The sequence below is a fragment of the Oryctolagus cuniculus genome, chromosome 16 (genome assembly GCF_964237555.1).
Source record: "Oryctolagus cuniculus chromosome 16, mOryCun1.1, whole genome shotgun sequence".
Lineage (NCBI taxonomy): Eukaryota > Metazoa > Chordata > Mammalia > Lagomorpha > Leporidae > Oryctolagus > Oryctolagus cuniculus.
Window position 1 is genome coordinate 25,389,813 of NC_091447.1, and position 13,125 is coordinate 25,402,937.

General features: G+C 42.3%; 1 protein-coding gene across 1 annotated transcript in view; it reads left to right on the top strand.

Moving 5' to 3' along the window:
• Positions 1 to 13,125, top strand: part of NPSR1 (neuropeptide S receptor 1) — a 174,611-nt gene that overhangs the window by 27,147 nt on the left and 134,339 nt on the right. The window contains 1 exon segment of the mRNA NM_001204444.1: positions 4,987 to 5,119. Within this exon segment, the coding sequence (NP_001191373.1) occupies positions 4,987 to 5,119 (133 nt within the window).

Sequence of the window (13,125 nt, forward strand, 5' to 3'; positions counted from 1 at the left end):
GAGGAGCAGCTGATATGGGAAGCTGGTGTTGCAGGTGGTGGCTTGACCCACTACACCACAGTGCTGGCCCCATAAATTACTATTTAAAAAACAAAAAGCCTACTTCTTTAGCTGACGGGAAGATTAAATAAAGTGATTTATGCCCAGTACTAGGAAGTTCTGAGTTCCATTTGCTGTGCTGTAAGAAAAAAAAAGCAAATTCCAAAACTGAACCTTGAAAAAGACCACAATTTGTGGTCAAGAGAGCAAGAGGCAGCAGATATAGATGTTGAGATACTGACTTTGGAATCCTATATCCTCAAATTGTAATGAATGATTTTTCGTTTTTTCTTTCTGTTTTTGTGTATCTTGTTTTGTTTCCAAACACATATTCTGATGATTTTTATTATGAGAAAGACTCTTACTAGGTCCCTCAAATCTAAATGCCACATGAAGCTCTGAGCTCCCCCTACCATGCGTGTGTGTGCGCGCGCACACACATACACACACACATGCACACAATAACCCAAGTCCTGGCCTGCTGCTTCCCTGAATTGTCCCTTCAGATATACCACCTGCTAGGCTTAAACTCTTCCTCTGCCACTTCTCAGTGTTGTCCAATGGGCCTCTTTAAGCTCTAGGATTTACAGCTTCAAGTTCAGCCTTGTAACCTCCTCAAGCTCAAGTCCCCAGAATCTGAACATCAGGGTTTGGTTTCCCTTTTGTGGGGATGGAAAATTCCAACATTCTTTCCATCTCCCCATTCCCCGGACACAGCCCTAGCGTGCAGAGGCCGTAGGGGATTGATGCATAGTCACACTTCACTGTGATGCTGGGAACAGGGCTGAGCACGGAGTCTTGTCCCTGGTAAAGTAAAAATTGAAATGACTTTTGATCAAGGAGAGAGAAAAAAAAATTTTTTTTTTGCACCAATAGGAACAGGATTTATTTAACAATGAGAGACAAAACACAAATTCATGCATGAGCATGGGCTATCCCACTTAAAGAAATACTCATCACAAGTGGGTCAGAGAGTTACCTATAAAAAAGAGAGGAAAAGCCTAAATAGAACCCCAACCAGAGTCTAGAACAAAAAAAGGGCTGTCCCCATTCTCAGCCTCTTTTATAAGGTAAGGAGTGGTATCTTAGCATGTGTTGCCATCTGGGAATTTTACGGCACCTCTATGTGGAGTTTACTGTGATCATAACATCTCCCCTTCTTAGTTCTGGATGAAGATGAGACACAGGGGCATCTTGGGAAGGTGGCCATTGTTGACTGACAGGTAATTCTTTTGGGAGCTACAGAGACCCTAAGGAACAAGGGACAAGTTGCTACACAGTCACTGTCAAAAACTGAAACCACCAGATGGAGCAATTTTCTGGATTTTGTCAATACCCCGCGGGCCTGAGACATTCCACAAGTGACCAGTCTGTCCCTGGCCTGGCTGTTTCAGTGGACTTGCAAAATTTATAACTGCCCTGTTTGTGTCAGTTCCCAAGCACCAGACTTGATCGATTTTGCTTATCTCCTAAGAATGCTGAGTGTACGAAATCCCTTCCTTTCTCGTGTTAAAAAAAAGCTCCCACCCCTTCCCCGCAGTGGAACACTCATTCTGTTGTTAACCGAATCGGTGTCTGATGGTGTGCAAACCTGTTCTGCACCCACATCAAATTGCCTTTGCTTTCATTTTAAGCTCATGTAGATTTCCTGCTTCACGTCTCCCACCTCATTACAGTCCTGGTTAACGGCTGTTGACCGGGTCCTCAGGTCACCCTCGCCCTGTGTCAGTGAACACCTCGCAACTTCACCCAGCCCTGTGGTCGTCCCACTCTCGTTCTGCACCCACCACCCTCAGCACTCCTTCATGTCCATCCTCTCTAACTTCTAAGGCCAAGCGTCCACCCTGGGCCCCAGAAACACACCTGTAAACCCAGGGTAGAGCACTGACGCATCACCTGGATGACTCAGGGGGATGTTGGCTTCAGTCTGGATTTCCGGCAAGGACAGGGGCTGGAGGATTAGCGGCAGGGAACTTCTCTTGTCTCTGAAACTGGTGGGACAGGATGGGGCTTCCTCCTGGCGGTCCCAGCATATCCTGCGCCTATTTGGCTCAGAGGGATTTCGAAGCTCGAGAATCTGGGTGGACTGGAAGTGCTTATCAGTTCTCTCCTTTGCTCCAATCCATATACTCCCCGCCTCCTCAGCGTATTTTGTTTTACTATTTTCAGTCCTTTTCTATATTCCATTCATTAACATCACATGAAACATCACTTTGACTTAAATATTCCTCCAAGTGGCAAAAAAACAACTTGCACAGCGTTTAAACACGTAAATAAAGAACTAACCTCTACACAAAACACTACTGTGCATTTACTCAGTGTGTTTATAAAATATTTTTTAGGCTGGCACTGCGGCTCACTAGGCTAATCCTCTGCCTGTGGTGCCAGCACCCCGGGGTTCTAGTCCCGATTGGGGCAGTTCTGTCCCGGTTGCTCCTCTTCCAGTCCAGCTCTCTGCTGTGGCCCGAGAAGGCAGAGGAGGACGGCACAGGTCCTTGGGCCTTGCACCTGCATGAGAGACCAGGAGGAAACACCTGGCTCCTGGCTTCGGATCGGTGCAGCACCACTGGCCATAGCGGCCATTTGGGGGGTGAACCAACGGAAAGGAAGACCTTTCTCTCTGTCTCTCTGTCTCTCTGTCTCTCTGTCTCTCTCACTGTCTAATTCTGCCTGTCCAAAAGAAAAATAAAGAAACACAATATTTTTTAAAGGTTTGTTTTAGTTATTTGAAAGGCAAAGTTACAGAGACATTGAGAAGCAGAGAGAGAGAAATCTTCCTTCTGCTGGTTCACTCCCCCAAATGGCTGTAATGGCCAAGGCTGGGCCAGACTGAAGCCAGGAGCCAGGAGCTTCTTCCAGGTCTTCCACATGGGTGCAAGGGCCCAAGCCCTTGGGCCGTTGTCCACTGCTTTCCCAGGCACATTAGCAGGGAACTGGATTGGGAGTGGAGTAGCAGGGACTTGAGCCATTGCCACAATGCCAGCCGCTATAAAATATTTTACAAAGGATTAGGAGAATGTGCACTGCAACCCAAAAGATGTTTGCCATCTGAGGAAGGGAATCGGTCCAAGTGGACAGCAGCGCCCAAAGAGGATTTGGTTTCATCTGAATTGTTCCAGTTCCCTAAAGAATTTAGTCTTCTGTCATGGAGGAATTTAAAAATAGGTTATTCAAACAATGAGGAGAAAGTGCTGCCATGATGGCTTAGCTTAGCACTAGAGTGTGTCGACCAGGATTCTCCAGCATTCTCCAGAAAAACAGAACCATACTACTATATATTAGTGGGGTGTGTGTGTGTGTGTGTGTGTGAAGAGAAAGATTTCTATATGTATATTATATTATACGCATAAACACGAGACTGCTTCAGAATTTTGTAGAAATAATGAAATTATCTTATGTTTATTTTGGTGCAAAAATTTTTGAAATCACACATTTTTTTCAGAATGTGAATCTTCCATAAATTTTTTGAAATAAAACATCTATGTCTAAATTTCCAAAATGTTTTGCACCAAAATCAAACTATCTTTTGTTGTTTTCCAAATATTTTGAAGTACCTTCAGAGAGAGAGAGAGAGACAACAGGAATTTGCTATGCAAGTGTGCAGGCTAACAACTCTGAGGTGCACAGGGCAGGGTGGAAACTCAGGTGTGGCTTTTATGTTACAGTCTTGGGGAAGAATTCCTTCTTTTCGAGGTAACGTCAGCTTTTGCTTTTAAGATCTTTATGTCATGGGAGAAAGCCAGTCCACCTTATGGAGGGTCAACTGCTCTACTTAACGTCAATTGAGTGTAGGTGTCAATCACTTCTATAAAATACCACCACAGCAATGTGTTAGACTAGTGTTTGAGCAAACAGCTGGGCTCCACAGCCTAGCCAAGGTGATGTCTAGAAGGTGGCCACCGTGGGAACTCCTGCAGGCTGCTCTCCTCTTCTGCAAACAGAAGCAGCACTGCGGGCTTCAGTCTCAGACGTGTGTTCTCACCTGGATTCTGCCCAGACCTTCTGGGCAGTGTCTCCATTGGGCCATTCTTCTTTGGATTGCCAGGCTTTCCCTTGGTGCCCTTTGGCCTCATGCTTTTTCCCCACAAAGCAGCCCTGTCCCACACCTGTGTCCAGTGATCCCACTGCCCTGGGCCTCTGCTTGTTCTGAGCTATGGATGTTAAACAGATGAAAAACTCTATTTGAAACAATCAAGGAAAACTTTCTATGAAGGACTTGGCATTTTAAATGAGTCCCATTCCTGCTTTTTAAAAATATTAATTATGCATTACTCAAAGGAACTTTAGTATTGCTATCTTGTGAATTCAATCAAAGGAATAAAAAAAGAAAGGCTAGCCCGTAATCATACGACCATAAAATAAGCACTCTTAACACTCTTCAGTCTTTCTCAGAGTTGTTTTATAGATAGATAGATACAACAGAGTTGTAATCATACCCAAAATACAATTTTATCATATTTTCCCACTCACAGTTATAAATATTTTTCATGTTGCTAATAGTATTCATAGCCATCATTGTTAATAGCTACACAATAGTTCACTGAATTGAAGTACTTGATTTATTGAACCGTCCTGTTATCTTTAAACAAATTTCAATTTGTTGTTACACTAAATATGACCATCTTTGGATTATAGTGGTTTTTTTTTCATCTTGACCTCTCATATAAAGTTAAAATTACTTAATTAGAGATTATACATACACATGGTTTTGCTTTGTTTTTGCTCTTTCAATGTATATTTTCAAAAAGACTTAAGGGTGCAACACTTTTTTCTGCTGCTGGTGTAAATGAGGCCTATTTGTCATTGTTGTCTTGAGAGAAGAACTACTTCAACAGGTGACAGTAAGGGACCAGGAGGTAGATCTCCCAGCACCCTAGCCCAGGTCACACCTTCTGGAAGGAACTTGTTATCACCGCTGCATGGCTTTTGTGTTGCTGTTTCTTACAGACTGAGCAGCTAGTCACTCTGTGGGTCCTCTTTGTCTTCACCATTGTTGGGAACTCTGTCGTGCTGTTCTCCCTGTGGAGGAGAAAGAGGAAGTCGAGAATGACCTTCTTTGTGACCCAGCTGGCCATCACAGGTGAGTAACCTTGCAAGTGGGTGAGGAGGAAGCTGTGTGCAAGATCCCTATGGCTCCCTACTTCCAATTATTTTCTCAATGGAGACATAATTCCAGCAGTCCAAAGGCATCAGCAAACCTGGAAGTACTTTCTATGGGGATATAAAATCCATATTTGAATATCATCACCAAAAAATCTAGCTCATTTGAATGTCCAGAAGATTCTGTCATAAAAAAAACCTTTATGGTATAGGCTTGGAAATACCAATATCAGCACCAACAATGGGTTCTATAGGTTTTCATTCCCCTATAGTCCTGCAAAGCCTACTCTATCGTTGACTAAGGTGACATTACCGGATCATCCCACATTGTGAGTTTAAGGAGTATATCCCAGAAAGTGGGCCAGAATCGTTTCTATTCAGTAATAAACAGGAAGCCTCGGTGCTTGGCAGGTGAAAGCTTGTGTTACTTTTGAAATACAAATGATGTGTAACACCACTGCCGGAGGCCGTGTAAGAAACAAGATAAAATCCCTATCGGGATGCTTAGTTTTGCAGACAGCCAATGCGGAGGCAGTGTTCGCACAGCTCCCCTAGAGGGTGAACGGTGAAATATTCTCAAAGAAGAAAGTGATCTGGGAAAGGAAAATACCTCTGGGGAGGAGTGGAGGCCAACGGTAGAGCTCCTGCTCATAAAGAAAAAGGTGAACCCAACCGCAGAGAGAACACTGGGGCACAGACCAGAGAAGAGAGCAGGCCAATGGAGTTCACATTGGTCAGCCTCAGTCAGTCCTGGAGTTTTGACTTCCATGACAGTTGGCTGTCATAATACCTTAATTTGGATCAAACTGTAGGTAAAATGAAAAAAAAATTTTTTAAAAGTGTTGTGTTAACAAGGAGGGATGGCAGATGACTGTCAGAGGGAACTGTCTGGAATGTTACAACCTCTCTGTCAGCTCAGTTGCAGTTGCATCCAGATATGAAAATGATAACAATGTGACTCACAAGCAAAGCTGAGCCATGCATTGTTGATACCCTGAAACCCCCCTTTCTCTCCCTAATGGAGCATAGCAATTGCCTGGGCCTGACTGGGTTATGGTGGCCAAGGGTGCAAAACAAAGTCACCGTGACAAACTGAAAAAGCAAAGAGAAGGTAAAGTAATGTGAGTTGTAAATGTGGGACTTGTGATGGGGGAATCCTTCAACCTTTTTAACCTGAAGTCTGACTTTTCACTCCTGTGATACTAGGAGTAGAAAGCAATTAAGATCATCCAGCAAATGCTAACAGGCAAAATCCCAGGGTAAAGGTGTCATAGTTCGCTTTCATTGCATTTCTCCAGTTACAAGATTGCAATCTACATTCATTGTGGTTATATATTCTTTGAGAGGGTAAGAGGTTAGAGGTAGCAAGGGTAACACCTGGGAATCTCACATTTTACTACAAGTAATAAATGAACACTATAATTGGAATTTTGCCGCCTATTATCAAAGGGAAAAGTTGTATTTCTATTCTAACTCATAGTCTGTTGTATGAATATGGCTTAATTGCTTGTGCATGTTCTAAATAGTCTACTTCTATTAATTGATTCATCCTGCAAAAGCTCTGTGGAGGGGCTGGCACAGTGGTGCAGCAAGTTAAAGCCCCAGCCCACAGTGCTGGCATCCAAAATGGGTGCCAGTTTGAGTCCTGGCTCCTCTACTTCTGATCCAGCTCCTTGCAAATGTGTTTGGGAAAGCAGTGGATGATGGCCCAGGCACTTGGGCCCCTGCACCCACACCCAGCCCCAGTCATTGCCGCCATTTGGATAGTGAACCAGCCGATGGAAGACCTCTCTCTCTGTGTCTCTACCTCTCTCTGTAACTCTAACTTTCAAATAAATAAAAATAAATATTTAAAAAAAAGCTCAATTGGGGCCAGCACTGTGGCATAGCAGGTAAAGGAAATCATTTCCAGAGATCTAAGATTAAAGCTCAAGGAACTAAGATTAGACTTCTTCCATAAGATATTAAAATGCACTCCAAACACATTTCCCTATGATCAGGTTCTTTGGTCAAGGAGGTGAAAATAAATATCTGGGGCTTGCGTATATTTATGAAAGTTACTCAAGCATCAACTGACATGCCCTATACATTGAGATTTATATAAATTTGGTCTGAGTCTCATCCTATTTCAGTTTTTCACCTGAGACTTCTCCCAATTGTCTGGACCTTATATTATAACCTTTCACTCTTGTTTTGTGCCTCCTACTTCCACTGGACTCTTATCCAACTTCACCAACATCTCATCTCCCTTAGCTCATCTTTGTTTGTTTTTAATCTCATACTGTTCCTAATAAGACACTCAGCTTCTCTTTTATTTGTTTTCCTTAAAATCATCCACAGAAACATGACTTTATATGTTTAAAATACTTTGCTGGATATTTCAGGCAATATAAGGATATTAAATCATTGAAAGGCAAATATCTTGAAATTGGTTATTTCATATTCTCAAAACTTCCAGCTGCCACAAGAAATTTCTCAGTTTTATCTTGCTCCAACCTTGTGTCTTATGTTTTCTTGGCTTCTTCTCTTTCTCTCCTCTAAATGTGTATTACCTTATGGCAATGAGCTTCAATTTTTTTCTGTTTTTTGTTTGTTTTGACTCCTACCGAATCATGACCTTAGAGATACCACATCTTCCAAAAACCAGTTACCAGGATGAACAGATGAACATACACATCCATATTTATATTTTCAAATGTGGTAGCTAAAAATAAATAGGACTGAGTTTTAAAAAATTGTAACATACATAGTGATAGCTCAAGAATAATTGATATGAATTGTTTTCAAAAACTTGGAAAACATTTAAGATCAGTACACCTATTTACAATAATAGAAAGTCTGGACAAAATGTAAACGTTTCACAGAAGACATCACATAGCTACCAAGACAGCTAAGACTTGAAGGGCCAAGATGTCACAGTGCAGGAAACCCTGAGAGGTTAATTCGTTATTTAACACCACTTTTCCCCTCCAGAAAGTAGGTGATTTAGAAGCGTAAGCTGGAAGTCTGAAAAGCTGAATAGAGTTTGAAGTCAGGTACTGTGATACCTCCAGCTTCATTGTTATTGTTTAGAATTGCTTTAGCTATTGGATTCTCTTATAATTCCACATCAATTTTTAAGGTCATTTTTTTCCAGATCTAATAAAAATGTCTTTGGTATTTTGATTGGGATTACATTGAATCTGTAAATTGCTTTGGGAAGGATGGACCTTTTGTTTATATTAATTCTTCCAATCAATGTGAACAAGGGAGATTTCTCTATTTTTTGCATCTTCTTCTATTCCTTTCATTAACGTTTTACAGTTTTCATTGTAGAGATCTTTCACATCCTTGGTTATATTTATCCCAAGGTATTTAATATTTATTATAGCTATTGTGAATGATACTGATCTTACAAGTTCATTCTCAGCCATGGCAGTTTTTGCACATGCAAAGGGTATTGATTTTTGTGTGTTGATTTTATATCCTGCAACTTTGCCAAACTCTCTCATGACTTCCAATAACCTTTTAGTGTTTTTGGGTTATCCTATGTATAGGGTCATACAAATAGGGATAATTTGACTTATTCCTTTCCCATTTTTAAAAAAGATTTATTTGAAAGGCAGAGCTACACACACACACACAGAGGGAGAGAGAGAGAGAGAGAGAGAGAGAGAGAGAGAGAGGTAAATGATCCTCCATTTGCTGGTTCACTTCCCCAAATAGCTCCAATGGCTTGGGCTGGGCTAGGTGAAGCCAGAAGCCAGGAGCTTCTTCTGGGTGTCCCACATGGGTGGCAGGGGCCCTCCTTGGGGGCATCCTCCACTGCCTTCTCAGACGCATCAGCAGGGAGCTGGATTGGAAGGGGAGCAGCCAGCACTCAAACTGCTCCCATATGGGACCTTGGCGATGCAGGTAGTAGCTTCACCTGGTAGCCACAATGCCGGCCCCCCTCCTTTCCCATTTCTATCCCTTTGATTTCTCTTTTTTGTCTAATGGCTCTGGCTAAAACTTTCAGATCTATATTGAATAGTAATGGCAAAAGTAGGTATCCTTATCTGGTTCCAGATCTTAGTGGAAATGACTCCAGCTTTTCTTTATTCAATATGATACTGGTTATGGGTTTGTCATATATTGCCTTGGTTGTGTTGAGATATGTTCCTTCTATGACTTGCTTAAGGTTTTTATCATCTTAAGAGAGGGAAGTTGAAAGATAGAATGAAAGACTGAATGTCAAGCAGGTAATGCAAATGTGTGAAAGAACCATGGAGATGAGACAAGCAAAGTGTAAACCAAGGAGGACTGGAGAATTGAGACCCAGCCTCAAAGTGCTCAAACTCAATTTTTGTCAAAGGCAGTGCTGATCAAATAATCACACGTGCAAGCCACACTTGGCCTACGGGGTCACTTGTTTGCAATAACTAATATATGTATAATTTTAATAAAAATAAACTTTTTGAAAACCATGTCATTGTAAAGTTCTACCTTAAACCCCAAGTATGATTCCTACCTTTAATCTGGGAGATGGACGATTAAATGTTTTTGGCAGGGTTTGGAGGAATGAGAGCAGGGGAGTGGGGAAGCTTAACATGTCCAATGAATTAGACAAATCATACATTTGACAAAGTTTTAAAATCTATTCTCTTCAAGAAAGATGTTATAAGTTTAAAATTCCTGCTCCAGTTTATTTTATTACAGATTTTTTTGAAACTGAACCATTATATATCTCAGGATCTGTAGCAGTAGGAAATAAAAGTAGATTTTCCTAATGATATCAACTCCTGCCCACCCATACAACCTGAAGTCTTCATAATTATCAGATGACCACCTAGACCTAGATTAAGGATAATGGTGAGTACCCACGCATATTCATGTCTGTGTGTCACTGGAATCCTTCCATCAGAAGACCGGATGTTAGGCTCTTCTGTATGAGGAACACCGGTTCATCCTTACTGACCCAGTAAGGATGATATTAAAACAGAAGCTGCTGGCTTAAACTCAGCATGGGTGAGTTGTTCTTGCATAAAGATGCAGCTATTATTAGTGTTTCCGTGCAAGGCTAAATGTGCTCACATAAATGGAGCTGTGATTTTATAGACGTTTTCCTCTTGGCATCCAGAAGCGAGCTGTTTTTGTCTGTCTGGCTTCCATAAGAAAATGCCACAGACTAGGTGATGTAAACAACAGAACTTATTTCCTCCCAGTGCTGGAGGCTGGAAATCCAACATCAGAGTGCCAACAGGTCAAGTTCAGGTAAGGACTCCTCCCGGCTTCCAGATGGCTCCTTCGTGCTGTGTCCTCACACGGCCTTTCCTCGAAGTCTGTGCTCATAGAGAAAGAGAGAAAGAGACGGTGAGCTCTCTCCTGTCATCCACAAACAGGGCCACAGGAATAGAAACTTTATGAAATGCTCACTGTGGATCAGCCCCTGTGCTAAATGTTTTATTAAACCCTCACAACAGGTCCAGGCTTGATATAACCATGATCCCCTTTTATAGTCACCGAAAGTAAGACTCAGGCAGATCTTATTCTATATTATGCAGTGAACGGTGGCCCAGAGGTGCAAACCCATGAATTCTTCCCCCAATCCTGAGCTTTCAGTTGCTACAGCATGCACCGCCTCAAGAGGCCCAAGTGTAGTATGGGTGAACTTCCTAAGGATGGTGGAAACCTGGCTAGTTGGGGCAACACTGAGAGCCTGTTATCTACACATGTAATAACAACACTGAGCAGGCTTCAGCGTGAGGCACTAGGGGTGGAGTATCAACCTGTGGGAGACATTTGATAATGCTGTGGTTCTTCTAAAATTATCTCTAGTGAACAGTTAGCTGGATTTCCATCCTGTGCAGTAGCACCAGGATTTTCTTCCTAGTGGACAATTACCCATGAAGGGCAAAGTCCTTTGCCTCACCCCCAATGTTTCCCAAATGTGTTCATTTTTTTTTTAAGTTTACCTATTTATTTATTTATTTGAGAGTGTGTGAGAGAGAGCACTCAAATTGGTGGTTTACAGTCCCAAATGCTAACAATGGCCATAATTTGGCTAGGTCAAAGCCATGAGACACAAACTCAATGCAAGGCTCCCACATAGTTAGCAGGGACTCAACTAATTGAGCCAGGGCAGAAGTCCACACACTCCTATGTGAGAGATTGGCATCCCATTAGTGTTTTAACTGCTGGATCCAATACTCACCCAGAGAATCGCTTCTTTGAAAATACTCTACAATCATACACATCTCATGTTTCACCTTGTTATTGTCATCATCTGCCAGCATGCAAGAATTGCTAAGAGCATTGATTTCAATTCTCTGATAATGTGCATCCTGTAAGGCAGCAGGTAATGGCTCAAGAATTTGGATCCCTGTCACCCATGTGGGAGACCTGCATTGAGTTCATGTCTCCTGGCATCTGGCCTGCCCAACTATGGCCATTGTTGGCATCGCTAGCTGTGGGTGTTATTGCTACAGTTGTATAATTCATTGTAAAACTGATTAATTTAAATTAATTAAGCAACTTCTAAAGTTAAGTTTGCAGGTCAGAATTTCACTTACAACCTTCTTCGCTTCTTTAGCTCTTTTATTCAGGACAATGAACTTTGCCCAGTTGTGTCTTTGGCTCTCAAGTGTGGCTTTGAAGGAAGACCAAATTTTCTCCTACAGACTATTCAAGCTATGCTGCTTTAGTATATTGATTATTTTGAGCTTAAGGCACTTGAAAAAAGAGCAAATGCACATAGAAGCTGTCTCTGAATCCCTCTTATCTGCCTAAAGACAGAGCCTCCAAAAGGAATTAAATTGTCATAAATCCTCTACCTGGGAGTTTCGCTATCAGGGAAAATTGATTCTTGTCACTGGAGAGAACACTAAAAGTTTCCATCACAACCAGGCTGTCACATGCTATTGTATTCCCATCTGTTATCCCATTCAACTTCCTCCAAAAAAATTTATTCTCCCCAAAATGGCCTATACCACTCCCCTATCTCCCACCTGCCACTGCTAAGGCCGTAGATAAACTCTTAAATCTTATCACTTTTGGTGTACTCACTTTTTATCATAAGATGCCCCATGCATGTAGCACTAAAAATTAACAGATGTGTATATTTTCTCCTATTAATCTGCCTACTATTAGTTTATTTCATAGATTGGAACCTAGGAGGGTTGAGGGAAAATCTTTTGTCCCCTCTATTCTTTTTTTTTTTTTGACAGGCAGAGTGGACAGTGAGAGAGAGAGAGACAGAGAGAAAGGTCTTCCTTTGCCGTTGGTTCACCCTCCAATGGCCGCCGCGGCCGGCGCGCTGCGGCCGGCGCACCGCGCTGATCCGATGGCAGGAGCCAGGAGCCAGGTACTTTTCCTGGTCTCCCATGGGGTGCAGGGCCCAAGCACCTGGGCCATCCTCCACTGCACTCCCGGGCCACAGCAGAGGGCTGGCCTGGAAGAGGGGCAACCGGGACAGAATCCTGCGCCCCAACCGGGACTAGAACCCGGTGTGCCGGCACCGCTAGGCGAAAGATTAGCCTAGTGAGCCGCGGCGCCGGCCCCCCTCTATTCTTAAAGCATAATTCAGCTAGCATTATTGACAAAATATCTGAAACACTAATTTCAAGAGCATTTTACCTAGCGCTCCTGAGGGAGAAAAATAAACACTAAGAGGCATTGAAGGGTAAGGCAATACCAATGTTCTTCATTTAATAACATTTTTCATAATGACTCATATATTGAAAACAACCTACTTATAGACCAAAAGCTTTGAATGATCCTTTAAAGAACATTTTGATCTCCATCTGGCGTTTGATTTATTTGATTGGCGACTAATGGGATTAGATTCACCTGTCATACATATAACCCAGACGATGATGGCTTCGGTTTATAAGGATCTATTTTTAACTTATGTAAAGAAGCCCAGAGGTAGCTAATCTATGGCTCCCATGGAGTTTTCTTATATTGGAGACCCAGGATCCTCTGTATTTCTACTCTTTCATCCTCATGGTCAACTCCTGGATGACTCTT